Here is a 26,792-nt window from a genome sequence, read left to right as displayed (position 1 = left end):
TGGGGTCTGGGGCTCCCTGAACGGGGCGGCCGGCGTGGCAGTGCTGCCTGTGGCTTCCTTAGAAGAGCAGCTCTTACGGCATTTTTCTGAAATGAGAACGTTTTCTCCAAGGACCTGAGTTTCCTGAGCCCAGTGCATCTCAGACGACCACCACTTCCTAAGCTGCCCACTTAGTGTCCACCAGGTCCACTCACAGGAAGGAAAGTGCCATGTTCTCCGGGCGCGGTCGTGAACCTGTGTGTGCAGTCCCGGCCTGCCTGCAGGAAGTGTCCCCGGCCCCTTGTGGAGAGAGTCCCTCCTTCGGCCTCCAGCAACCGGAGCTGACTGTCCTGTGCTGGGCAGGGCAGCAGCACCTGCACGCGTGGAGCAGCACTGCCCCCTCGGCAGGCTGGCCTGCTGCGGCCCGAGGCGAGCACGCGGTGGGTGGCGCACAGCTTGCACGGCCAAGGGAGAGAGAGAGGTGCAGGCTCCCAGCAGCCTCAGAGGCAGCGGCGTTCTCGGCCCCACGCGACACAGCCACTGGGAGAAGCTGGACAGCAAGCGGAGGGGCTGGCGGTGGCCCCTTGGCCGGGAGCTGCCAGTAGATTGCAGGGCTGGAGTGGATGGAGCAGCAGAGAGAGCCGAAGAGAGTCCAGGCGGATGGACGGGAGCGTCGGAAATGAACCAGGCGGCCTGGCCTGCCTGGACCACGGCTTAGTCCTCCCCGGGGTCGCTGCGGGGAGAAGACCAGCAGCAACTCCTCGGGGCAGAGGACCGGGAGCAGACCTCGCCCCTGCTCTTTCCCTCGAGAGTCCTCAGTGTCTGCTGGGCACGGACCACCCCCTCAAGACCACATTTCCCAGCCTCCCTTGCAGTCGGACAAAAGCACGTGACTGCGTCTGGCCGCAGGGCGCGAGCAGACAAGTGCAGACATCCTGAGCTTTGTCCTCCAAGCCATTCTGGCTGGAATCACACGTGATCGCGGGAGCTGGGGCAGCTGTGTCAGGCCCCGAGCCGCAGGTCTGTGAGAGAATCCCGGTCCCCAGCTGGATTATCAGCTGTGGTCCTCTGGGCCTGGGGCACAGCAGCGGAGACTGGCGTGGGCTCGTGAGAACACGGGCCGAGGGAGATGCAGCCAGATGAAGATGGCTCCCTCCACAGAGCCCAGAGAACATGGGATATGAAAACTGGTCTATGCCAGACAAAGCCAGGTCCCTGGGTCCCCTCCTGAGGGTGCTGGGGCTGCAGACCCCATGGGCAGAAGGCCTGGGGCGTGGCCTCCGGGCGCTGACATGGACGAGTGCTCTCGGGGGAGTCAGCTGACCCAGCCTAAGGGCAAGTGGGCATCTCCCAGCTAAGCAGCCTCCGTGGGGACGCCCACAGTGTCCAGTCATCGTCCTAAGGGTCATGGGGAGCCTCGAGGGGCCCCAGCAGGGAGGAGAAGCACCAGCAAAGCGACAGAAAGGTGAGCAGAGTGCCAGGGACTGTTGGGAGCAAGGCTGAACCAAAGCCCCGGCGACAACGGGAGACGCGGCTCCCACTGTGCACGCGAGCTGTTGTGAAGGCACACGTGGGCCACGGGAGCCTGGCAGGCGAGCCGAGAACGTGGCCAAAGGACTCTCACAAATTCTAATCTAAATCCCCTAGGAAGCAGAGCAGACAGGAAAGGAGAGATGGAAAATGGAGCGAGGCGAGATTGAAAAGACACCTCGGGCTGAGACAGGAGGTTTGACATAGCGAACAGCATCGCAGGGCACCCGAGAGGCGGAGTCATCAGGAGGGAACAGAGACACAAGCTCCACCAACACCTGCGTCTGAGTCCAGTGACCACCATGGCCCCTACTGGCCCTGGCATCCTGGACCCGGACGGGCAAGGACCGCAGGGGGCTGGGAGGGAGGGTCCGAGGGCAGAGCAGGGCTCAGTGCGCAGGAGCCCTGCTGCCAGCAACCCACCAGCGCCACCCTCAGATCCCTCGGGTCAGTGTCGGGGTCATGCAGAAGAAAGACATTCTCAGACATTCTCAGGACCTCTCCCTCCTCGGGCTCCCGTGGACAGGGCAGGTGCCCCGGGGATCAGAGCCCAGGCCGCGTGCTGAGGCCCGGAGCAGTCAGGCAGTGCCGTGCGGGAGGCTGCGTGATAGGAACGCTGACAGCAAGGAGCAGCTCGGAGAGGGAGGCGGCTGGCAGTGCCATGGACAACAGCAGGCACACGGAGTCAGCACTCATTACCCCCGGGAGCCCCAGCTCCGTCGCTGCCCGGCCTTGCCTGGGCTGGGGGTGGAGGCCCGGCTGCCGCCCTGGGGAGCTGGAATGGAGGGAGGGGGAGAGGCAGGGAGGACCCGGAGACAGGGAGGTGGGCACAGCAAGGGTCCACTGGGCAGAGGTGGCTGCCAGGGCCTCATCCTGCCTGGGGCCTGTTTGGCCAGTGGGGTGGCTGGGAAGGCGGGACTGGGACCGGGGAGCAGGCTGGGCTGTTTCCCTCCCCTGCTGTGAGCGTGGTGGGAGGGTGGGAAGGCGGCTCCTCTGCCTCTCAGGCAGACCCCAACAGTTGCACCCGGTGCCTGGCAGGGCCTGTGGGGGCCCCACAGGGGGCCACGCTGAGTGCAGCCCTGGCGGGTGCCTGAGACATGGGGAGCTGCTGGGCCCATCGCCGCCCCAGTGCTGCAGCCGCTCTGACCTCGGCCCCTCCCCTCCTGTCCGCAGGCCAGAAAGCTGCAGGACGAGGTGATGAAGCTGAAGCTGGGGTCCACCTTGAGCAAAGAGCGCCGGCTCTCAGCCCTCTCGGGAAACCTCTCCCTCCACCCTCCAGCCGCCCAGCCGCAAAATATATTTTTTAACACGAAATACGAAGAATCGGGAAATGGTTACGGATACTAATGACAATGGCGACTGTGCCGACGCCGCCCCAGTGTGGCCGTGGAGGGGCAGTTGCAATCCGGGTTACTCTTGGGGTTTACCCCTCAGACAGCCTGTTGGTTTTGAAGAATCCATTCTCTTCTGAGTCTGGAAAAGGTCTGAGCTGCATTAAAAGGAGGATATGCTGCACACACGCCGCATCCTCTTCCTGTGTCCCCGTTTCTGTCCCCACCGGCCCGTCTGGCTCCACAACGCCTTCAGCCCTAGACTGAGCTGCACGCTCAGTAGCTTCAGCGTGGGGGAGGCCACCGTCCACCCTGCTGCCCGCCCAGCCCTTGTGTTCCGTGGCCTTGGCCCTTCCTGGCTCTGGGGCTCCCCAGGTTCTGGGGGGCAGAGTGTCCTGCAGGGAGGGCACCGCCGCGTCTCGGCTCCACCTGGCGTGGTTTCTTTCTGAGACCTAGGACACGCGGAATCTGGTTTCTTTCGGTGTCAGTTTTCAGTCGATGTTTCTGTCTCACCCAGCTCATCGCTCACTCTTGTGGAAGTCTTTGTAGTGTCCTCTTTCTGCTGGTTATAATAATGTCTCATTCTTTCTTTAAAGGGTTACTTAGTTATTTGAAAGAGTTACAGAGAGAGGGGGAGAGGGAGAGGTGGGGGGGGGGGCAGAGAGAGAGAGAGGCCCTCCATCTGCTGGTTCACTCCGCAAATGGCTGCAGCGCCCAGGGCTGGACCCGGCTGGAGCCAGGAGCCAGGAGCTTCTCCTGGGTCTCCCATGTGGGCAGCGCCTGGGCCATCACTGCTGCCTCCCAGGATGTCAGCAGGCATGTGGGTCAGAAGTGGAGCAGCCGGGACTCGAACCAGCGCAGCTTAACCCCAGCACAGCGCCAACCCCACGCTCCCGACCTTGCTCCTGTGGGAGCTCCCTCTCTCTGTGCTCAGTCCACCGTGGATCCTCAGAGTTTGCTGCACTCCCCCCTCAGTGTGTGTTCACACTCCTCTCCCTCCTTCTGCTTTCTCTGAGTTGAATCAGCGCTTAGAGAGACCGTGACGACTTGTAAGCCGCGTGTTAGCAGAGGCTGGGAAGTGGACTGGTTTCTCTTGCTGTGTGCCCGAGCCGGGACAACCTCACGCGGTCTCTGAGGGGCTGGGATTACGGGGTGCTCAGCTGCGGCTTCTGCTGGGGTCTCTCGTGGATTGGGGTCGGGCCGTTGGCCGGGGCTGGAGGGCCTGCATCTGCACTGCCCTACAGGTGGCCACCCAGAGGACAGCTGGGCCACAGTCCACGGCCCGAGCACACCTGAGAAGAATGTGCTTTGCAGCCGTGGGACAACACGTGTGTGCCACTCACGTCTGCACGGCCTTACTGATTCAAGCGCGTTCTATCCGTTACTGGGAGAGCTGTGTTAATGTTTCCAGCGTCGATCGTGGACTTGTGTATTAGCGCTGTTATGTCAGAGTTCACTCGCTGTGTATTTTAGAGCTACCTTAGCAGACGCCTGCAAATGGAGGGTTGTCCTGTTTTCCTGCTGAACTCATTACGTCTTGTCTGGTTTAATGTGGGTTCCCACTGCTGCTTTGGTTAGCATTTGCTACCCCACCCCCCTTTTAAGATTTACTTATTTATTTGGAAGAATTACAGAGAGTGAGGCAGACACAGATAGAGGTCTTCTATCCACTGGTTCACTCCCCAGATGGCCTCAGTGGCTGGGGCTGGGGCTGGGCCAGGCTGAAGCCAGGAGCCAGGAACTTCTTCTGGGTTGCCCACATCGGTGCAGGACCCAAGCACTTGGCCCATCCTCTGCTGCTTTCCCAGGTGCACTAGCAGGGAGCTGGATTGGAAGTGGAGCAGTCGGGAATCCAACCAGAGCCCATATGGGATGCCAGCACTGCAGACCACAGTACCGGTCCCAAAACCAGCAATAAGTCGGCTCCATTTTTGTCTGGAGCTAAATTCCACTCCCGTTTATTTCTGCTGAAGATGGAATTCTAGGGTGCAGCTGGGAGGCCTGATTCCGCTGTCCGCTAGCTCCTGTGAGTTGTTAAAAATTCAGCTCTCGGGGCCAGCACTGCTAAACTGCCGCCTGCAGAGCCGGCAGCCCGTGTGGGCGCCAGTTCAAGACCCGGCTGCTCCACTTCCTATCCAGCTCCCTGCTGATGCACTGGGGCAGCTGAAGATGGCCCACGTGTTTGGGCCCTGCACCCACGTGGGAGACTGGGATGGAGGCCCTGGCTCCTGGCTTCAGTCTGGCCCAGCCCTGGCTGTTGTGGCCATTTAGGAAGTGACCTCTCCCTGCCTTCCCCCACCCCCATAACTCTGCCTTTCCAATAAATAAATAACTTTTTTAAAAATTCAACTTTCATTGTTACAGTTGCACCTTTGGCTTTCAAGGGAAGACTTTTGTCTCCTAAGGACAGTGTGTCGTCCTGAGCTCTGGTGGAGGTTGTGAGGGCCTTTGCACACCTGTGGCTCGCAGGTGCGTCGCTGCCCCCCAAGCTCTGCTCCCAGGGCCCTGTCCCCTTCTCCGGCGGGGGTGGCCGGGGGCTCGGCCTCTCGGGGCTACCGCGTCCCTGACCTCGTGGACTCCCTGTTTGTTATCGGATGTTCACCCGCTGGGCTCCGGCTGGGGACTCGTTGCCCATCTTGTTCATGTTTCTTACGGTAATCTGAAGTGCAGCGCGTACCCCGTGCTGGCTGAAGGGCCCTGGGCCCCACCAGGCCGATTAGGACGTGGAATCAAAGCCCGTGGCGCAGGCAGCTTTGTGGAGAGGCTGAGCAGGTGCAGGAGACAGCGTCTCCTAGGAGACTCGGGCCAGTGCGGCTCCCAGCTGAGGTGGCAGCGGGTGCGGCACAGCATGGGGCACGCGATGCCTGCCTGTCGCCTTCTGCAGGCTGCTTCCACACACTCGCTCTCCACGACCACCAAAGCAGGACCCTCACGCCCTGCCCCTCTGACCGCCAGCTCTTCCTTGGCCCTCAGCACGCCTGCCTGGCTCTGCTGGCCCCAGAGGCCCTGCTCAGGATGGCCACCTGGGTAATTCCTGCTGTGGAGACGCCCACCTGGGCCGGGCTGGGCCCCCTCGTATTGTCTTCCTCCTGCCTTAGCAGCAGCCCAGCTGCCTTGGGAAGTGGGGGGGGGGGGCAGGGCCCCCAGGGACACAGCCTGAGCGACGTTCCTCCAAGACAGCCAGGTGGCCGGCAGAAGCGGCCAGAGCAGAGTGGACCTGCCTGTGGGAGCCGCCAGCCTCGCAACCCAAGTTCCCCTGCAGGTGGCGCCTCCAGGCCGGCCGTGGTGTGGACAGGCAGAGCTGCCCAGCACCACGGGGCACACCTGGGCCGCCGTGCAGGCCAGCCAGCGCCTCAAGCAACATCCAGGCAACGTCCAGGCAGACAAAACTGCTCAGCAGAAGGGGCCGTGCTCTGCCTCAGCAGGGAGGCCTCGCTGGTGCTCTGTTCTTGGATTCCTCTGAGTCCGGCACCAGCAATGCCACGGCCAGAACCAGCCAGGGCTGCTCAGAGCCCCCTGCAGCTCCCTCCCAGCACCAGGAAGACCCACAGTGGGGCCTGGGCATGTAGGGTGGCAATGGGGCCCAGGGACCCTGGGTGGACCCACACGCTGGCCACAGATGCTCCGCCAGTGCAGGGCCTATAGCTCTGGAGGCGCCTGGCCTCCCCTCCTGTGGCTGGGCAGACACTGGGCACTTGTGCCGTTCCCTGGTACTGTCAGCCGGAGTCGCAGGTGCGGAAGTAAGGCCTCCCTGGGCTCGGGCCTGGGCGGGGCTGGATGTTACAAGCCTGCATTCTCCCAGGTGCCCAGGGAGGCACACTCATGGTGGAGGAGAGCTGCCAGTGGCCCTGCATAGCCTGCAGTCCGGGGAGCACCAGCCCCCAGCACTCAGCTGTCATCCTGGCTTCCTTCCAGGCTAGGAGAGCAGGTAGGAAGCCGGCCTGACACTCACCATCGTCACCATCGTCACCATGCCCCATGCCGAGGGACTCAGGTTCCAGCACAGGAGCCTGTGGTTGGGGGGGGGGGGCTGCAGGGTGGCCCCCAGGGGGTCTATGCCGGCTGGGAGGCCAGCCCCAGGTTTCCACTCTGCTGCAGGTGGGAGCACGGCCGGTGCCGCCCTGCCCGCGGCCCACCTGACCCTCTGGACACGCCACGCAGTCAGGTGTTGGAGGCAGGGCCTTTGGGAGGTGGCTGCGCTGTTGGGTGGAGCCCCATGATTGAATCCTTGTGGCTTTAAGGAGGCCACACAGGTGTAGACAGACGTGTGCTCCCTGTCTCTCTCTGTGTGGGACTGTCTGAGCCCGGACCATGAGCCTCCAGGACTGTGAACTAAATAAACCTTTGTTCTCGGAAAGTGGGGTTGTTCAGGTATTTTGTCGTAGCAGCAAAAAGGTGACCGATGTGATGGCGTTGGTGGTGGTGATGGTGGTCACGGCAGTCATGGCAGGTGGTGACGGTGGTGGTGGATGATGATGATGATGATGATGGTGATGGTGATGGAGATGGTGGTGGTGGGGTGGTGGTCATGGTGGTCATGGTAGTCATGGCAGGTGGTGGTGGTGGTGATGGTGGTGATGGTGGTCATGGTAGTCATGGCAGGTGGTGACGGTGGTGGTGGAGAGGATGATGATGATGATGATGGTGATGGAGATGGTGGTGGTGGGGTGGTGGTGATGGTGATGGTGGTGGTGATGGTGGTCAGGCAGTCATGGCAGGTGGTGACGGTGGTGGTGGAGAGGATGATGATGATGGTGATGGTGATGGAGATGGTGGTGGTGGGGTGGTGGTGATGGTAGTGGTGGCGGTGATGGTGGTCATGGTAGTCATGGCAGGTGGTGGTGGTGGTGATGGTGGTCAGGCAGTCATGGCAGGTGGTGGTGGTGGTGATGGTGGTCAGGCAGTCATGGCAGGTGGTGACGGTGGTGGTGGAGAGGATGATGATGGTGATGGAGATGGTGGTGGTGGGGTGGTGGTGATGGTGATGGTGGTGGTGATGGCGGTGATGGTGGTCATGGTAGTCATGGCAGGTGGTGACGGTGGTGATGGTGGTCAGGCAGTCATGGCAGGTGGTAACGGTGGTGGTGGTGGTCACGGCAGTCATGGCAGGTGGTGGTGGTGGTGGAGATGATGATGGTGATGGTGATGGAGATGGTGGTGGAGATGGTGGTGATGATGGTGGTGGTGGTGGTGGTGGTGGTGGTGGTCAGGCAGTCATGGCAGGTGGTAACGGTGGTGGTGGTGGTGACGGCAGTCATGGCAGGTGGTGGTGGTGGTGGAGATGGTGATGGAGATGGTGATGGAGATGGTGGTGGAGATGGTGGTGGTGGTGGTGGTGGTGGTGGTGGTGGTCAGGCAATCATGGCAGGTGGTGACGGTGGTGGTGGTGGTAATGGTAGCTGACTCAGGATCCTTAGAGTGCTATCCCAAGTATTTCGCGTATATTACCTCAGTCTGCACCACCAGCCTATGTGTAGGCAGTGCCATGATTCCCACTCTGCAGGGGAGGCCAGGCGCTCTTACCCGGCTTGCAGAGCAGCACCCCAGTGGTCTGGCCCTGGGGTCCAAGTTCTTGGCCAGCTCTCTGCACCACCTCCAGCGGTCCCCAGCTGAGGTCTGCTCCGGAACAGATAGCCCCGAGCTCAAGCTGTTTCCTCCTGGGGCCCTGTCGTCTTCCTGGTGATCCGCTGGGCAGGGAGAGAGCCCCAGACCAGGCTCTGCAAGGTGGTCAGACAGGACACAACCGGTCTTGCAGATCCACCTGTCCCTTTCGGGTTGTAAGAGAACAAAACAGAAGCTTCCTGGAGGCCTGTGACTTGCAGCAGGCCCCCGGCTAGACTCCCCGAGCCCCTGCCTCACAGATCTCCACCAGAGAGCTGGAGGCTGGCCCCGAGCAAGCCTGGACTCCCTTCCACGCTCACCCCCACTCTCCCCTGCACCCGTGCCGCGTGCCACCACGTGGTAATGGCCCTCGCTCTCTAGGGCCTCCTCCTGTACCCACCCCACAGTTGCAGAGCATGAGACCTGCCCAAGCCAGCCTGGGCCCAACATCAGGGCCCGTCCCCTCCACTGGTGTCCCATGGCCTCTGACTCACGGCTGCGGCCTGCGAGACCTCCACCTGACCGGGCACCTTTGCCCCCTCGCAGAAGCACCTGCTTTGGCGGAGCCAGGGCATGCTGCAGGCCTGGGTGAGCATCAGCCCGGGCAGCCGTCGGCGCCAGGGCGAGGCCTGTGAGTGAGGCCATCAAGGGCCCAGGCAGGGAGTGTGGGCGAGCGACCCTGGGGGTGGGGATGGGGATGGTGCTGGCAGTTTGGGACCAGGGGGCAGGAAAACGGGCCACGTAGGCCGGGGCCTGCAGAAGCATGAGTGAGAGTGTTCGTGGGGCTCCTTGGAGGACGGCACAGAGACCGGGCCGGGGGTGGGGGTGGGGGTGGGCTGCCTTCCTCCCTCCTGGCCGCCTCCTCCAGCAGCCTGCTGGCACCCCAGCTCAGCCCGGTGAGGGCTCTGGTGCTTCCAAGGCCTGGCTGCGGCCGTGGTGCCTGTGCCCGGGCACTGCGGGCTCCAGAGCTTGGCTCTGCACCATGGCCTGGCGAAGAGGCTCCTCTCCCACCGCCCTGCTGGGGGCACCCTCCAGCCCACAGCAGGCTGCAGCATGGGGCGGGGCTTCCCAGGGCCAGCTGGACCTTGCTGATGGGCAGGACCAGGTCCCGGCCGTCCAGCTCAGGTCAGCGCTAGGACAACTGCATCTTAGTCCGGACTTGAGACACCCACGGCCTTCCGGAGACCAGCAGGTGGGGGAGGAGGAGGCACGGGGAGCCGTGCGCCGGCCAGGATGGCACGGCTTCCATCTGGCCGCGGCCTGCTGGCTCTCGGCGGTGGTCACGGCTTCCAACTTCCCTTAGGACACGGGCACCACAGGACCACGGGCCGCGTGCTGCTTCCTTCCCGTGCGCAGCCAGCAAAGGCGCATCCGCTGTGCCCGGGAGCCCAGCACTCGGCAGCTGTGCCCCTCGCTCCCCCACCCTGGAGAGCTCCTGCGGGGAGGGGTGCCCCCACACATCGCCTTGGTGTCCCCGCTCAGCTCTGCCCGCCTGGGCCCCGCGCTGCCCCGCAGCCCCTGCGCATCGACCCCCGCCCCGCAGCGGAGGAAACCCGAGGGCCCTGAGAGCTTCGCGGCCGTCCCCAGCGCCCAGGGAGGGGTGCCCGCCGGTCCCCGCGCTGATCCGGTGGGCAGCAGCGTCCGCTCAGCTGCCCCAAAGTCCGCCCCGCCGACCCTGGACCAGGCGGACGTCGGCACCCCCGAGTCCCGGCGGAGCGCGGGCCGGCGTCTGCTGGGGTCTCGGCCTCGGACCCTCAGGGCGACCCGGGACTGCAGGCGCTCCAGGCTCCGCCCGGCCCGGCGTGGCCTCTCCCCGCGCGGCCGCCCGAGGGCGAGGACGAGCGGCGCCGCGGCGGCCCCGACTGTCCTGGCGGCGCCAGGGCGGGGGCTGGGGGCGGCGGCGCCGAGCGGCCAGGAGCGCCCCGGGCGTCCGCGCGGGGCGGGGAAAAGACGGGGATCCCCGGCCCGGCGTCCGCGTCCGCCCGCGGGAGACGGTTCCTTCACCAAAAGTCGAGGGGTCGTGGCCAGGGCCTGCGGACTCCGCCACCCCCGCGCCCCCGGTGCCTCCCCCAGGGCGCGTTCCCCCAGGCCGCCTGCAGGCGCCGGCCCAAAAGGCTGCCCTGCGCCCCCACGCGGCGGGGCGGGACGGGGCCGCTGCGGGGAGCCCGGCGCCGCGTCCCGCGCGCCCGCCTGGTCGCTTCCTGCGCGCGCCCGGGGACTTCCTCCCGCAGAGCCCGCGGCCGCCGAGCCTGCGCGGGGCGCGGGCCGAGCAGGGTGCCCGGCCGCCCGGCGGGACAGGGTCCGCGCGCCCCCGGCCGCCGGCCGCGAGCTCCGTGACGTCACGGCGGGCGGCGTCACGCGCCGGCCGCGGCGGGGCCGGGACATGGAGCCGCGGGCCGGCTGCCGGCTGCCCGTGCGCGTGGAGCAGGTCGTCAACGGCGCGCTACTCGTCACCGTGAGCTGCGGCGAGCGCAGCTTCGCCGGGGTCCTGCTGGACTGCACGAAAAAGTGAGCGCGGCGCGGGCCGGGACCCCGCGCCCCCGGGGCGCCCCGCCCGCCGGTGCCCGGGACCGGCGCGGGGCGGGGCGGGGCGGCGCCGCCCGGCGCCCGCTTTCGGTTTCCGCCGGACTGGGGCTCGGGGCGCGCGGCCCAAGTGGCTCCCGAAGTCGCCGCGACTTTTCGGGGCGGGAGAGCGGCGCCGGCCCGGCGGGGGCGCGGGGCGCGGGGCCGGGACCCCAACTCCGCGCGTCCGCACCCTGGACGCGCTGCTCTTTGTTCGGACGCGCGGCGGAGCCCGCCCGCCGGCAAGACCCCCGCGGGCAGGTGCGCGGCGGCCTTGCCCTGCCACGCAGTCGCGCGCGGGGTCGCCCGCCTGGGGCCGCAGCCCCCGGGCTCGAGGGTCGGGTATGCTAGCTCCGTTCGCCGGGAGCCCCGCGGAGGGGCGGGAGGACCCGAGTTGCGGGAGCCTGACCCGGGGGATCCCGGGCTGCGGGCCGCCCCTGCGCACCCGCGGGGACCCCCGTGGCAGGCAGCCGGCGTCGCCCCTCGGGCCCTGAGCTGGCGCTCAGCGCTCCTGCGGGCCTTGGTTAAGGAGCGCGCAGGAGGAGAGCGCTGGCTCCGAGGCCCAACTTCCCCCCTGGCGCCCCAGCAAGTAGGGGGCGCGTCCTCCGCAGTCACCCTGTGACACTCTCTGCTCGGCGCTTCTCGCTGCCAGAAGCCATTTATGCACGGTCATGTGATGTAACATATGGCCTCCCCGATGACTTGCCCTGCTCCGTGCTGGCTGCTGCGGGCAGTGCCCGGCGGCTGGGGACACTCAGGGGCACCTCCTGGGACCCCTCCTTCCTCTGGTTGGGCCGGGGTCTCCCTGGAGAAGTCTCTCCCGGGCTCCCTGACTGCAGGCACTGGCAGCGGCGGGCATCCCCTGCCTGTGGCCCGAGGTGCCCGGGAGTCTGCAGAGGCCTTCAGTGGGTGCCAGCCAGGTGTGCAAGGCCACACCCCTCCCCTCCGTGCCGGCTAGGAGCAGGCCTGCCAGGCTCCCTGGCAGGTGCAGGCCGTGGGCATCCTTCGGCCATGGCCACGTTCCGCCATAACTAGGGCCGCCAGGGAACCAGGAGCCGGCCCTGAGGGGCACAGCTCTGCTCTGCAGCCTCAGGCTGACCCTGGGCCCTTCAGGGACCCTGAACTACGCCTGCCCCCCACCCCTGCTCTGCCAGGTGTGGTGCAGACGCTGCCCTGCTCGGGCTGCGCGAGTCTTCCCTGCGCTTGGCTCCCTGGGTCCATCTGCAGGTCTCAGCCACTGTGTCAGCAGTCACGGCGCTGAAGTCTACAGCTCTGCTGCTGGGCAGGGTGCGGTGGGAGCTCAGGCACTGGCCAGGCTGTCACAGGGGCCAGGGGCACCGCCCTCCCTGGGTGCCACCTTTCTCCTTGGTGCTTGACACCTGCCCGTGCTGCGGGTGCTGTTGTGCTGCGTGCGACCCGGCCACAGCCCCTGAGTGCGTCTGCGGGCAGTGCTGGCAGCTGTCGGCACCTGCCCCCCTGACTCTCCCTGGTGGCCCAGCTCCCCCCTGCTGTTAACGGGCAGTGCACTGTTCCTGCTGCTGGGGTGGAAGTGATGGCTCAGGCCTGTGCAGGCCAGCTCAGGTCGGGGGCTGCACGAGGGGCCCGGCTGTCAGTGCCGGGCCGATGTCAGGAATGGCGAGCGCCCTGCACCTCCTCCCTGTTCACGAGGCCAGAGGAACCCCAGGGCGCCCGGTCTCTGTGAGTGAGTGGAGGTCCAGGGGTGGTGATGACCCAAGCCAGAAGGGTCCTGGGATGTTGGGCTGTGCCCCTGCAGCCCTGCACACTGCCCGGGGCCCTGGAGCCCAGAGTGTGACCCTCAGGAGCGTGGGGCCCACCCCTGCTGCTGTGGCTCCTTGTGGCAGGCCTGGCCACGCCCCAAAACAATAACGTGGGAGTGGGCCACATTTGGGAGTGACTCGGGGTGCACCTCTGATGGAGGACCCGGGCTGGGTAGCCCTGTACAGGGGCATGCTGGGGGCTGGATCAAGGCCTCTAGTCTCAGCCTCTACACTTGTGCTTTTGAGACTTCCCAGCTGCAAATGGCCTGGGGTACCTTTGCCACACAGACCCGGGACCCACCTGCTGGAAGGGTCAGCGTGCCGTCCTCCCTAACCCAGACCCCAGCTCGCTGACCGAGGACGAGCACCTGGTCCAGAGGCAGCAGTAGTGACCTGGAGGGACTGAGGGGCCCACGGAGGCGCAGGCCGGTGCACAGGGCCCTGGCTGCACTGGTGGGCTTGAGAGCTTCTCCAAGGACTCGGTGCCCGGGGAGGGGGCACAGCGTGAGGCCAGCCCCATGCTGTTGGGGGGACGCTGAAGGCTCAGGGAGGCACCGGCTGACCATCTCTGGGTCCAGGATGCTGGGGAGGCCCGGGGTCAGTGCCCATAGGAGTGGGGCAGCTGCTGTCGCGTGCCCTGGTGCCCTGGAGGAGGGGCTGCCAGGTCCAGGCTGCTGCTCCCCCCTGGCCTGGGCCCAGGCTCCAGAGCACAGGCGCTCCCGGGATGCCTCCTGTGCGGCACCTGCCCCGGGTGGCCAGCTGTCTGCAGGGCTGCGGGAAGGACGGTGCCTTTGCCTACACCAGCCCCGGGTGGGCAGCCGGCTCCCAGCAGCTCAGAGCCCGTGGAGTCATGCTTCCTCACCTCCTTCCCGGGGGGGGGGGGGGGCAGCACAGGGTGAGGGAGGAAGGGAAGCCCTGGGGGTTGTGTCTGAGGAGACAGGGCTGGCTCCTCCTGGCCGTGGGCCAGCCTTGGGCCTGGGCTGCTCAGGGTGGGCGGCCAGGCCAGGGCCCCAAGGTGAGACCCTGGCGACGGGTGAGTTGGGGCGTGGCCACTGTGTCCTCAGGACCTCCTGTGGGTGCGATGCTTCTGTGCCTGGCCCCTGCCGAGCCTCCTGGGCAGCACGTTCCTGCCTGTGTCTCCCCACAGCAAAGGTCCTTTGTCCTAGGCCCTGGCAACCCCTAGGCTGAGCCCCTATGAGTGTCTGGGTGCAGGGTGTACCCTGGCTGACTCACCCTGGCTCCAGGCTGACGGCGTCACCTTGGGGCTCTGCCAGGCCTCTGGGGACAGGCGTCGCTAAGGGGCAGGCCTCGAGGGTAGCCGTGGGTGGCAGAGGTGTGTTCCATGTTTTTGAAGGGCCGCACATGGGACCCAGGGCCCTGGGCAGCAGCAGGGGGCTGCCACCTCCACTCCCGGAAGCAGCACACCCGCCTCACCAGCACCCTCGGGACTTGGGGTCCTGCTTAGCCTGCCTCTCTGAGTGAGGTGTGTGGCCATGGTCTGTGTGAGCCGTAGCTAACAGCACAGTCCCAGCAGCCTGGCCACTGCTGTTGGTCCTGGCAGCACCCAGACTGGGTCCCTGCCTGGGGGTGACCTGGTCCCATGTTTACCCACCAGGCGAGTGGTGGGTGTGGCCGAGGAGGAAGGAAGTGTGGCTGTGCCAGAACACTGGCGGTTCCGGTCCCTGGGCTCTGTGGCTGGTGGGCGGCTGGTAGCCCGGCCAGCTCATACAAGGCCCAGGCTGCTTCCAAGGTTGACCTGCTCTGCTACGTCCTCACCCTGAGTGGGGTCGGTCCAGCGGCAGCCCAGAGGCTAGCCAGACTCTGGTCACTTCCCTCCGTCCTGTGGGGTCTTCCCTGAGGCTGGAGATGCCCCCATCCCCACCACCCACCCCTGCCTCAAGGAGGCAACTGAGCAGCAAGGGCCTCCCACGGGACCCTGGGCCTCCAGGAGTCCCGGCCTGGAGTGGATTGGCAGGACGGCCTCCTCTGTCCTCTCCAGGCCTGGCCCCGTGCAGCCCCTACCCCAGACACAGACACCTGGGACCCTGGACCCTCTGGGGGCACCCTTGGGGCATTGGGATGCTTACCTGGAACCCCCCTGGGGATCTTCCCCAACCCCTCTGGGTGCTGCCCTCAGAGAGGAGGGGAGGGAACGGGTGAGCAGGGGCCTGGGGCTCAGGCCACAGGTCCTGCCGTCAGGTCCAGCTAGAAGCCCACCCGGTGGCCCCGAGACTCCGTCCTATGACTGTTGAGTGTGTGTCTCCACACAGGGTGTCCACCTGCTTAAGGTCCAGAGGTGCCTCCCTGGACAGAGTTAGGGGGGAGGTGGCTGGGCCATCTCCCTGTCCTCACTGCCACTTTCTGTCTCTCCCTCCAGGTCTGGCCTCTTCGGGCTGCCCCCGTGGGCTCCACCACCTCCCGCCGATGAGCCCCCTGCCAGCCACTGCCCTGACCAGGCCCCAGAGGAGGGACACAGCCAGGCAGCGACGCCGGGGGCGGGCTCCCCGCCTCCTCCCAAGAGTGCTGGCCCTGAGCCGCCTCCGCCCCTCATGCCGCCGCTGCCCGCTGGGAGCCTGCCCCCATACCCGCCCTACTTCGAGGGGGCCCCCTTCCCCCACCCGCTGTGGCTGCGCAGCTCCTACCAGCAGTGGGTGCCGCAGCCGCCTCCCCGCAGCATCAAGAGGACTCGGCGGCGGCTCTCACGCAACCGAGACCCTGGTCGGCTCACCATCAGCACGATCCGGCTGCGGCCGCGCCAAGTCCTCTGTGAGAAGTGCAAGAGCACCTTGAGCCCCCAGCAGGCCAGCCCCGGCCCCCCAGCACCCCCCAGGGCCCGCCGGAGGCTGGGCAGCGGCCCCGACCAGGAGCAGCGCAGGCCTGAGGGGCCAGGGGACAGTGAGCCCAGCGCCCCAGCCACTCCGCGGAGGAGCAAGCGGGAGCGGCTGGAGGAGACCAGGCCCCCAGGGGGGCAGGTGCCACGCAGCCCTGTCATCAGGATCTCCTACAGCACACCCCAGGGCAAGGGCGAAGTGGTCAAGATCCCCTCCCGGGTGCACGGCTCCCTGGAGCCCTTCTGCCCGCCGTGGGTCTCGCAGGACAGCAGCCCTGACACTGAGCTCCCCCAGGACACTGAGCCCGGTGCTGGCGAGGACAAGCTGCCCAAACTGAAGCTGACGCGGCCAGGGCCACCCGGCCCGGACCTGCCACCCCCCAAGATCCGCCTGCGGCCCCGCCGGGGAGCTGGCGAGCGCGGGCCCCTGTACCGGGCGGAGCTGGTGGGGGCACTGGACAGCCAGCAGCGAGGCCCCCGCGCCGGCTCGCCCACGCTCTCTGCGGATGGCTCTGCCCACGGGCTGGGGGGCCTGTCTTCGGGAAGCTCGGGCGAGGACGAAGACTGCCAGGGCTGCCCCCGGGGCCAGCAGGGCCGAGGGGGCCTGGCCTTCCTGGTCAGCTGCGCTCCGGGCACCATGGACTGCGCCAGCGAGTCCATCTGTAGCAGCGACAGCCTGGACGAGTCCAAGTCGTCCAGCTCGGAGGTGACTTCGGCAGACACGGGAGACCTGTCGTCGGGCGATGGGGCCCCCCTGCCTTCCTCTTCCAGAGCCGCGGGCCAGACGGTGCCGCCGCTGACGGTCAGGCTGCACACGCAGAGCGTGTCCAAGTGCGTCACCGAGGATGGGAGGACGGTGGCTGTGGGGGACATCGTGTGGGGCAAGATCCATGGTTTTCCCTGGTGGCCGGCGCGCGTGCTCGACCTCAGCCTGGGCCGGAAGGAGGATGGGGAGCCCTTCTGGCGAGAAGCCAAAGTCTCGTGGTTTGGCTCCCCGACGACGTCATTCCTGTCCATCTCCAAGCTGGCCCCCTTCTCGGAGTTTTTCAAACTGCGCTTTAACCGGAAGAAGAAGGGGATGTATCGGAAGGCCATCACCGAGGCCGCGAACGCCGCACAGCACGTGGCCCCCGAGATCCGGGAGCTCCTGACGCAGTTTGAGACGTAGCTCGGCGCCAGGTGAGTGTGGGCCTGCGGCTGTGCCCTGGGCCCCATGCTCGGCGCCCCTGCCTGCAGGGGCCACAGGGACTCGGCTGTGCTGCCTGATAGCCTCACAGGCTCTGCCTTCAGCATTCCTGGTTGTGAGGAGCTGGGGCGAGAGCCTCCCTTGGGGGGCAGGGGACAGTTTGGCCACCCGGGGAGGGAGCTGGGGGGTGGGCTCTGTCTTCTGCTGCTGTCCACCCCCAGCTGGGCCTCTGCCTTGGTCATGGTGACCTTCAGTGACCTTGTGGCCTGGCATCAGGGTTTCCTGGTCACGTGCCTTTGGGCTCAGCAGCTCCAGCTGACACTTGGCTGGGGAGGGGTCGTTGCTGAGCCACATGCATTGGGGGTCCCAGGGGAGAGGAAGTGGTGATGAGGGGCTGCCCCGAGCTGGGCACCAAGGCTCTGACCGTTCCAAGACCAGGGGCAAACTGTTTGCCACAGAACCAGTCATTTCCATCACCATGGGGGGAGGGGTTACCAGCGTTTGGACCCTACGTGGGGCAGGCAGCAGACTCCAAGGGGGAGGGGTTCAGAGAGTCTCCTGCCCTGGCCTGGCCTCTCCCGCCCCAGGCTGCCCAGCGGGGAGGGGTTTAGAGAGGCCCCAGGCTCTGGCCTTGTGCAGTGACCTTGGATTTCCGGTCACTGGGTCTCTAGGGCTGTGAGCCATGGGGTGTGCCCAGGTGGACGCTTGGACCCTGGAGGCTCGACAGCCCCACTCTGGGAGCAAGCATCCTTGCATGTTCTGGGCTGGCTGTGTTTATCCGGAAGCAGAGGAAAAATCTCACCAGACGGGTTTGCCCGTGCAGGGGGCTGTGCCACCCAACAGGCTGCTGCTTGCCCGTGGGGCCGAGCCTGACACAGGCACAGCCCGAAGTGTGGGTGCCGGAGCCTTCCGGCGGCAGGCCCCCGCATGGTAGCTGCACGGTTTGCTTTCAGGTTTTGTTTCCTAAGGATGTAAGAGGTTGATCTGCCAGCTGTGGTCAGGGAGAGGGGTCCTGGTGCTGTGTGGGTCCAGCTCCCTGGAGGGGTCGGCTTTGCTATTGGGGGTGGTCGCAAGGCCTGCTCTTCGCAGGAGAACCTGGGGGCCGGCAGAAGCTGGGTGGGCAGTGCTGCCCAGAGCAGGGCGTAACCGCTGGCACATGGGCTGCTCCTGGGAGGAGGGGGCCGGCATGGGGCCCAGCAGTTGTCCGCAGGGTCCGGCTGCCCTGCCCGGCCCAGGCCAGCCCTGCAGCTGCAGTGTGGCTGTGTGGCGGCTGTGCCTGTGCTGCCCTCGGCTCTGGTCAGCCAGGTGTCCCTGCCCTCAGGGGCGCCAACAGGCATGGTATCTCGCTCTCCAGGGCCCTTGCTGGAGGGTCTTGCCAGGTGATGTGGCCACAGCTGAGAGGTAGCTCCACGTGGACATCCCGCTGACCAGCAGGTGACAAGCTGGGCACGGCGGCCAGAGGCACCAGTGAGCTGCCAGTGATGCAGTGTCCACCCCTGTGGACAGCGTGCTTCCCCTGTGGGTCCTGACCATGGCTCACAGCTGCCGTGGCCCCAGTGTCCTCCACTGTCATGGCCGTGCCAGTGCCACCTGCTTTGTTTGTGAGCCACACACATGGGAAACCCTAGGGGCTTGTGAGTGACCCTCACCCCTGGCTCCCAGCAGGGCTATTTGCCAGGGCCCCTGCAGGGGGCACGTGGCAGGGCATGGGTGCCGTGGGCTGTGAGGCCGGGCTCCTGGAGGTCCCTTTGCTAGGTGCTTTCTGCACGTGGCTGGCCATGGTTGGTTGGAAGGCCAGGGCCGGCAGCAGCAGAGTGGCCAGGCTATGTCCCAGGTGTGGACCAGGGTTCCCCACAACGCGGGGCCCTGCCCCCCACACAGCACCCTGGCCAGCTGTGCCTGAAACGGAACAGCAACTGTCCCTGGAGGGTTGGTTGGAGCCCCAAGTCCTGGCTTCTGCTGTCCTGGCCCCTCCCTCCACCCACTCAGGCCAGACGCTCTGCTGGGTGGGGCCGGAGGTGGGGCAGAGGTAGGGGCCGACTACAGTGACTCACAGTTCCAGGCAGTGACTTATCACAGGGCTGAGAAGGAAGGGGTGACCCTGACAAGGCCCGGGACCCAGGAGGGCTTCCTGGGGGAGGCAGCATGGCCGTGGGTCAGTACTGCAGGGCATGCTGCAGGGGTAGGGAGAGGGACCATGGTGACCTCCAGGTCCTGCTTGTGCGGAGATTAACCACCCCTGCCCCACCAGCGAGGAACTGGAAGGGGCCTTGGGCAGCCCCACTAGGCCTCCTGGGCAGTGGGGGCTGCTGGGACTTGGCTGAAGGCAGCTCAGGGTTGGGAGCCCAGGTCTCAGAGCCCCTGGTGCTGGAGGCCTGAGTGGAGCATTTGGGATGAGGACCGTGGGGGAGGGGTGGCTGTTCTGCAGCAGCCAGTGGAGTGGCAGTGTGGGAGGTAGGAGGCGGGTGGTGGCAGGGGGCAGAGGAGGGTGGGGCTGGAGGGGTCAGCCAGCCAGCCCCGGGGACCGGAGGGGAGGCCACAGGACCGACGCTGGGGAGACAGCATCTTGCCTGCCTGTCCCCCAGCACCACAGAAAGGGGTGAGGGCTGATCAGAATGGCCAGGGGCTGCCTAGGGTCAGCCAGAGTGGCACCGCGGGCCTGCCCATGTCCTGGAGCCTTGAATCCCCCTTGGGGCAGAGCCCTGTGGCCAGGGTGTCGGGCTTGGCTGCCACGGACGCTGAAGTGGCAGAACCTCCCTGGAGGACAGCTGGAGTGGCCCTGGAGTCCCAGCCCTCAGGCCCATGGGGAACTTCACAGCCCCCAACCGCAGGAGCGGGCAGGGTCCTGCCTCCTGTGGAGTCGGGGGCCCTGGCTGCCTCCCTCCCTCCCTTGGTGAGTGGCTGGGCTGCTGACTGGTTGGGGCCTTCCTGGGGGGGGGGGTGCATTCAGCCGGCCCCTGGCACTGCAGCTCCCAGCTCTGGACCTCTGCTTGCCGATGCCATCAGCATCCCCACGGCAGCCCCTCGCCTGGTTCCTGCTGCTCCGTAGCAAACACAGCCATCCGGGGTCAGACAGGATGTTCTTCCCTCGTTTCCAGGGTCAAGGTCAGAACCTGAGTGTTGGCAGGGCCGTGCTCTGGCCATACTTCCCACCAGGGCTCTGGGTGGATCCTGCCTGCCCCTCTGGCTTCTGGTGGTCGGGGCATCCCTTGCTGTGTGGCCCCGTGGCCGCCCCTGGTCCTTGGTGGCCCTTCCCCTGCCGAAGCCCTGCGATAGCCTTTGGGGCTCACTGGTCGTGGAGGGTCACCCCAGACATGTTTGGGCAGACGTCGCCATGGAAGGTTCTGGGGTTAGGACTGAGTCATCCTCCCACTCCCCAGGGGCCATGCTGAGGCCACGCCCGGCCCCCCGCCTGACCCAAGGCTGGGGCCAGGGCCACAGGGTCAGCCGCAGGGGAAGCTGCACCCGCCCTGGGCCTTGGGTTTGTGAGCGAAGGAGGAGCCCTTGTTCCAGGAAGATCTGCTTTGGGGGGGGGGGGGGGGCTGTGTTTGAGCTGGGGATCTCAAAGGCACCAGGGCCCCTCCAGCTGCCAGCCTCGTGGGGTGGCTTTCTCTCCACTCCTCGGGAAACCTTCACCGTCGCCGGCGCTGGCACGTCCAGCAGGCGCCTCCCCACTTCCTGTGCCTGTGGCGCCGGCTGCTCACCTGTGTCCGGGTGTCCATCACATCCCTGCGGATTGGCACTGCCGAGCCGCGTGCCCCAAGCCGGCGCTTCTGTGTCTCCGGCTCCAAGTGAGTGCGTGCCTCTCGGCGTCTGGCTTCCAGGAAGGCCGTCATCATCTTTGTTTTGTCCTGTGGAAGCCACGGCCTGGGGCTCTGCGCCTGACTCGCGCAGGCCCCAGCTCGGCACCAAGCAGGACAAGGGGGGCAGGTCTGTGGCCGCCCTTCGTGGAGAGTCGGTCCCTAGCCTTCCAGGCCCTCCCTAAGACGCGCTTTGCCGACCCCCTGTGTCGTCCTGAGTTCCCCGTCTCCCACCCCGCGGGTCAGCTACCCCAGTCCCCGGCCCAGAGCCCTCAGGTGGGACCCCCGTCCACAGCTCCCCCGTAGGCCTTCGGGCGGCCACCCTGTCCTGGTGATGCCGGGCAGGCCGGGGTCCAGGCTGAGCCGTCGAGGTCCCCAGCTTCTACGCCGGGTTCTGCCCACCACCGGGGCAGACTCAGTAGGGGCCGGCCTGCTGACCGGCTTCCTTCACCTCCTCGCTGGGGTTCCTCCAGAAGGAAGCGTCGCTCACAGACCCAGGCCGATGGCGAGAGGCTGGGGTAGGGGTGTCTGCTGGGCTCCCCTGAGCGCCACTCTGAGCGCGTGCCCCTTGCAGATGCACGCGCTTGGGGTCTGCAGAGAGCACGAGGAACGCGTGCCACGAAGGAAGCGGCTCTGCCCCGAGACAAACGCCGCCCTCCACCCCGGCCCGCTGCCAGCGCGTCCGGCCCTCGGCCTGAGCCCTGCGATGGCCGCTGGGGGCCTTGCCCGGGGCGCAGCTGCTGCCCACCGGGCCCTACTGGTGCTCCTGGCTCAGGCTTTGCTGCTGTTTCCGAGTTGTTTGTTACTTTTTCTTTTGCCAAAGTCTTGGGTCTTAGTGATGTGAACATAATTGCTGATTTTGAGGGTGTGGAGGTTAAGCACATGCACGTCACACACACCTGCTGCTACTCCCCTACTGCAATGTGGTACAGTGTGGCAGCTTCAGGACCGGTTCCTGGTTCCCTGCAGAGTGGGCCCAGGCTCCGCCAAGCTCTTCTCTCTGCACACAGAGCCTGGGTTCCTTTGTCTCCTGTTTCCCATTTAGAGATTCCCGGCTTTGGGGGATCCGGTAGTGTTTTCTGATTCTCTAGACACTGTCACTGGGCTGCCTGCCCTTCCCTCCCTGGGTCCACGTCTGGCTGAGGGGCCGGGTAGCTCGGGGACAGCTCGGCCCTCCCCACTGTACGCTGTGGCTGCACCCGACACCCTCCACGGGCTCTGAGCGGCTCCAGTCTTCCAGGAAGAGCTGCCCCTGGAGGGTGTGAGCTGCCAGCTCTCTGCTGAGAAGGTGTGGTCCCACAGGGGACAGTGGTGTGCAGCGGAGGGGCAGGTCTGAGGGTTGACCCTGCTCCAGCGGGGTCCCCGGGTCTGCTAGGTGGGGAGGGCCCCACAGTGCCCCAAGGCTGTGGACTGGGGTAAGAGGGCATCTTGGGAGGCCACCGTTGCTGGGGCAGGGGGCGTTTCCCACAGCACGTGGGGGCCGACAGGTGCCCAGCAATACCTCTGAAGCCGGGCTGTGAGTGGCTGGCGAGGGGCTTGGCCGGTGTCCCCCTTGGCCAGGTCCGCGTGCAGGGTGGGTGTCTTTGATCCCAAATGCTGGGCTGGAAAGGGCGGGTCCCGGTGTGGCTGGCACCGAGCCTGCGGCCAGGCCTTGCTGGCAGCCCCGAGGGTCTCTCGGACAGTTGGAGGGGACCCTCTGCAGGCACCAGGGCGCAGAGAGGCTCCCTGCCACCCCCAGGTCTGCTCCGTCTGCCCCAGCAGAGGCAGGTGGGCCAGGCCGAGCAGGGTGTCTGCTGGGGCCCTGTCTGCCTGCGTGGGGATTGTAGGTGCGTGGGCCCTGAGGGGCTGCGTGGATGCTGTGTGCTGGGCCCCGGCTCTGGTTCCAGAGACAGGCCCAGCCACGTGGGAGGTCAGAGTGGACGGTGGGCTTAGTGCTGCCTCCGACCCTCGCACACCTTTGGGGACCCAGGGAGCAAAGTCCTCCGTTCTGTGGAGCCCTGACCACACACTGATGCTCACAGGGCACAGGGACACTCCTGTGCACACAAGCACGCCCACACGTTGGCACACGCACGTGCACCCGTCACCTGTCAGGCGCTGGCTTGTGATGCAGTCCTGGGCCTTGGGCACAAGTCCGCCTGTGCAACCTGCCCTTGTCCCATCTTGGGAGCAGTCGTGGCCTGAACTGTCCCCCGAGAACTTCAGTGGACACGACAGTGCCTGGAAAACCAGGTCCTTACAGGCGGATCCGAGCTGCCAAGTGGGGCCCCTGTAAGATGAGGGAAATTTGGACATGCACGCACATGTACGGGTCTCGGGAGCTGGGCGTGAGCGGCCGTAGATGGAAGCCCCCGGCCCAGGCCCTGGCAGGGGGCCAGGCCTGGGCTCCCGTCCCAGTGCATCTTCCCCCGTGTGGGTCCAGGCTGCCCTACTGTCTGTGGGGTGTCACGGCCCTGGGTGTCATTGCAGAGGGGCCAGGGGAGCCTCAGGTCCTGCTGCCGGGCTGCCGCAGCCCCGCCCACACCCATCCCCAGCTGCAGGGGCCGGAGGGGCCCAGGCTGAGGACAGGCAGGTCCCAGCCGCGGCTTCTGCTCCAGGAGTCCCTGCAGCCCCCACAGATCAGGTGCACTCGGGGAGGGCACCGCCGGTCACGCCCTCAACCCAGGGGAGCTCAGTCCAGGTCGGTCGGCACAGGGACAGAAAGCAGTGTGTGGGGCGCGTGGGGTGCGTGGGCAGCCGGGCGTGCTCCAGGCCTCGGCCCTCACCTACCCAGGCATCCGCAGCCCCGGCCATCTGTGGGCAGTGGGGTCAGGTGTGGGCTGAGGCAGATCAGCAGCGGATCCTGGCCACTCCAGGCACCTCCCCTGGTGCCCAGGCACTGTCCAGGGCGACACTGGGTGGACCCTCGCTCCCACCAGCCTCGTGGGGTCCTGTTCTCAGGCTGGGCCGGGCTTGGCCCTTCTGACAGAGCGGCTCCCCTGGGTCCAGCATGGCCATGGCCTTGTCTCCAGCTTTCCCTGGGCCCCCAGGACTGGACATCCCTGCTCTTGCACCTGTGGAGCTGGACACCCCAGTCTCGTGCCCCTCCCTGCGCTCTGTGGGCACCTGGACAGCTTGAGGCACTACCAGCTCTGTGTGTCCGAACCTTGCCTGCCCTGGGGGCATGGAGGGAGTGCCCCAGGCAGCACCGATGTGTCCACCCGTCCTGGCCCTGCAGAGGGAAGGAGCCTACAGCGTCTGGGACAGCGCCCCTGGTGCAGGCTCTCAGCCTGGGATTTGAGACCAAGGCTGAGGGTTTTCTGCTATTGGAGTTTTTTCTATGCAGACAGTGAGCTGTGTCCCAGGAAACCCTGCGGCCACCCAGCTGCGGGCTCCTGAGCAATGGGGGTGGGCCCAGCCCCTGCAGGCCCCAGATGCGGTGTCCTGAGGGACCCGCCCATCATCCTGGGCCTCCAACGCTCCGGGGTCAGTGGTCCCCTCTGTGTCCCCTCGTGATGTCTGCTCTGCTGTGTGGGGTGAGGGCCGGCCCCTCGGCCCCCGTGTCCCCAGTGTGGGTCCCTCGGGAGACGGCCGAGCACATGCTGCCTCTGCTGGCAGTGCAGGGTCGGGCCGGGGGCTGCTCCAGGCTGGGAGCTGGGCGGGAGGATTTCCTGTGTCCCCGGTCCCAGCTCCTGGCTCTGAGAAACCCAAGGCTGGTGGTCTCCAAGTGAGGGTCCTAAGCCTGAGTGTGCCCGGCTGTAGCTGTGGCCTGTGGGCCTTTCTGGGCGGGAGACCTGACCTGTGTGGACAAGCAGGCACCGACACCCCGCCCACCTCTGCCAGGGCTCTCGGACCAAGCAGCACCTAGGACGGTGGACGTTCCAGGAAGTGGCACTGACCTTCCTCACTTGTCCTGCCCAGGGTCTGCTCCGGGCCCCCGAGGAGCCCGACAGGCAGCACCACCCGTGCCTGCCCCCTGCCTGGCCGTCCGGTCACCAGCCTGGCCTCGGGTTGAAGGCCTGGGCCAGGCTGTCCTCTGCAGGGGGCTGCTCCTCCCGCCATCTGCCGGAGGCCCCTGAGCGGCTGCTGGGCTGACGTCAGGCAACCCGGACCCGACGGCCCCTGTGTCTGCCAGCAGCTGCAAGTGCAGGGTTCCGTGGGTGCAGGGGGAAGAGGCCGTCCTTGGGGACAGCTGAGGTGTCCCGGCCCAGCCCCTCGTGACCTGGTTTGATCGGTGTCTCTGTCCTTGCTGCGGGCGCTTCCTCCCCACACACCTCAGCCGGCCTCCGTGGCAGTGGCGGTGACCGCAGTGTCCCTGAGCTCCCACCCAGCCCTGTGTTCCCTGCCGGGTCCGGGCCGTACTTTCTATGCGGTCAGAGCGGCTTTGCAGCCTCGATGCCTGCTCACAGCGGCCCTGGGCACGAAGCCCCCCGCTCCGTGCCCGCAGACCCTGCTGCTGCCGTGGCCGTGCCGGCAGAGCCCCCACACAGTGGCTGGGGACAGGGCTGAAGTGTCACCTCCCACCGTGTGCTCTGGCCACGTCCTGGGGACTGCCCTCACTGGCTGCCCCCGCCTCCGTTCTCAGGGTCCACTCTACCTCCTGGGCCAGGGCTGTGTGCCCTGGAGAGGGTGGGCCCAGGCTCAGCTGCCCAGAGGGGTGGCAGTGGCTCGCGAGGGCTCGCCCACCAGGTCCTCTGCACCGCATCTAGGTCCTGGACACTGCTGGGTGTTGGCTGTGACAGCCACTGAGATCCTCTTCCCGAGGGAAGGCGCAGCTAAGGGGGTCCCCCATCCCCAGCCCCGAGGGAAGCGGCTCAGAGGATGCCGGGATGCTGTGGTCCTCGGCGCTGGATGCACCACAGTTGACCCACGGTAACCTCTGCCTCTTTCTGTCCACAGGTCACCGAGGATGAGGGGTGCCGCAGCTCTCCTGGAGCCCTGGCTTCTGTGCGAGGACCCCATACCCTCCTGGCCTGGCGCAAGGCCCGGAGGATGGGTGTGGCCCAGGTAGGGCCACGCCCAGGGCACACACACGGCTGTCCTCTGACTCAGGCTGTTGCTGTCCTCCCGGGGAAGCTGCTCCGCCCCGCTCGCCCAGCATGGAGCGTCCCCCCGGGCACGGCCGTCACAGCTGCTCCACTCAGGCCACCCCGCAGGCTGCAGGAGACCCAGCTGCGCCTGGGGGGCCCTCCCCGCCTCCCCGCCACACCCATCGCAGAGCACAGCCCCCGGTCCCCGCCTTCAAGGCCACCCTGTCCCCGAGACGCTGCTACAGGTGACCAGTACCGTGCGGGGGTGACGCGGGCTTTCTGACAGCACCATCTTCCCCCTTTTGTCACTTGAAAGACCAAAAAGAAAAGAGAAGAAGGAAGAAAAGAGAAGAAGGAAATCAATCTTCGGCTCTTTGCTCCGATGTGAAGAATAAAAGGCAGTGGCATGAAGGCGGAGCCAGGGCCTGTGGGTGACGTGGGAGGGACAGGGCCAGGCACTCCTGTCACCACCCGGGGCCCATGGGTGACGCGGGAGGGACAGGGCCGGGCACCCTGCTGTCACCACCCAGGGCCCATGGGTGACGCGGGAGGGACAGGGCCGGGCACCCTGTTGTCACCACCTGGGGCCCGTGGGTGACGTGGGAGGGCACAGGGCCAAGCACCCTGTTGTCACCACCCGGGGCCCATGGGTGACATGGGAGGGCACAGGGCCAGGCACCCTGTTGTCACCACCCGGGGCCCATGGGTGACATGGGAGGGCACAGGGCCAGGCACCCTGTTGTCACCACCCAGGGCCCGTGGGTGACGTGGGAGGGCACAGGGCCGGGCACCCTGTTGTCACCACCCGGGGCCCATGGGTGACATGGGAGGGCACAGGGCCGGGCACCCTGCTGTCACTACCCAGGGCCCATGGGTGACATGGGAGGGCACAGGGCCGGGCACCCTGTTGTCACCACCCGGGGCCCGTGGGTGACGTGGGAGGGCACAGGGCCGGGTACCCTGCTATTGCTGCTGTGCTGGGGGTCGCTCAGGTTGCAGAGCTGCAGAGGGGCCGCCCTGCTAGTTTCCGGGGAAGGGGCCAGGCCTCTGCCGTGGAGGGTGCTGGCCCCTCCCTCCCACCGCTGAGCCCTCCTGTCTCCCACAGAACGCTGGCAGTGAACCCTGGTGGTGGCGTGGCTTTGCTCGTTCCTGACTTTACCGGAATATTCTGGGTTCTGGGCCACCG

At 66.6% G+C, this 26,792-nt stretch overlaps 2 protein-coding genes across 2 annotated transcripts in view; both read left to right on the top strand.

Moving 5' to 3' along the window:
* LRRC27 (leucine rich repeat containing 27) overlaps positions 1-2,856 on the top strand; it is a 39,650-nt gene extending 36,794 nt beyond the window's left edge. The window contains exon 10 of the mRNA XM_062215154.1: positions 2,683-2,856. Coding sequence (XP_062071138.1) covers positions 2,683-2,856 — 174 coding nt within the window. The remainder of the gene's footprint in view (positions 1-2,682) is intronic.
* A 7,968-nt stretch (positions 2,857-10,824) lies between these two features.
* On the top strand, positions 10,825-26,239 carry PWWP2B (PWWP domain containing 2B). Its single transcript, XM_062214234.1, has 3 exons — positions 10,825-10,949; positions 15,159-16,790; positions 25,476-26,239. Exons 1-2 carry the CDS (start codon positions 10,825-10,827, stop codon positions 16,777-16,779), a joined length of 1,746 nt encoding a protein of 581 aa, XP_062070218.1. The 3' UTR covers positions 16,780-16,790; positions 25,476-26,239.
* Positions 26,240-26,792: the final 553 nt, after the last annotated feature.

The sequence above is a fragment of the Lepus europaeus genome, chromosome 17 (genome assembly GCF_033115175.1).
Source record: "Lepus europaeus isolate LE1 chromosome 17, mLepTim1.pri, whole genome shotgun sequence".
NCBI classification, from domain to species: Eukaryota; Metazoa; Chordata; class Mammalia; order Lagomorpha; family Leporidae; genus Lepus; species Lepus europaeus.
The sequence above is the reverse complement of the archived record's forward strand: the minus strand, read 5'-3'. Positions and strand labels throughout refer to the sequence as shown.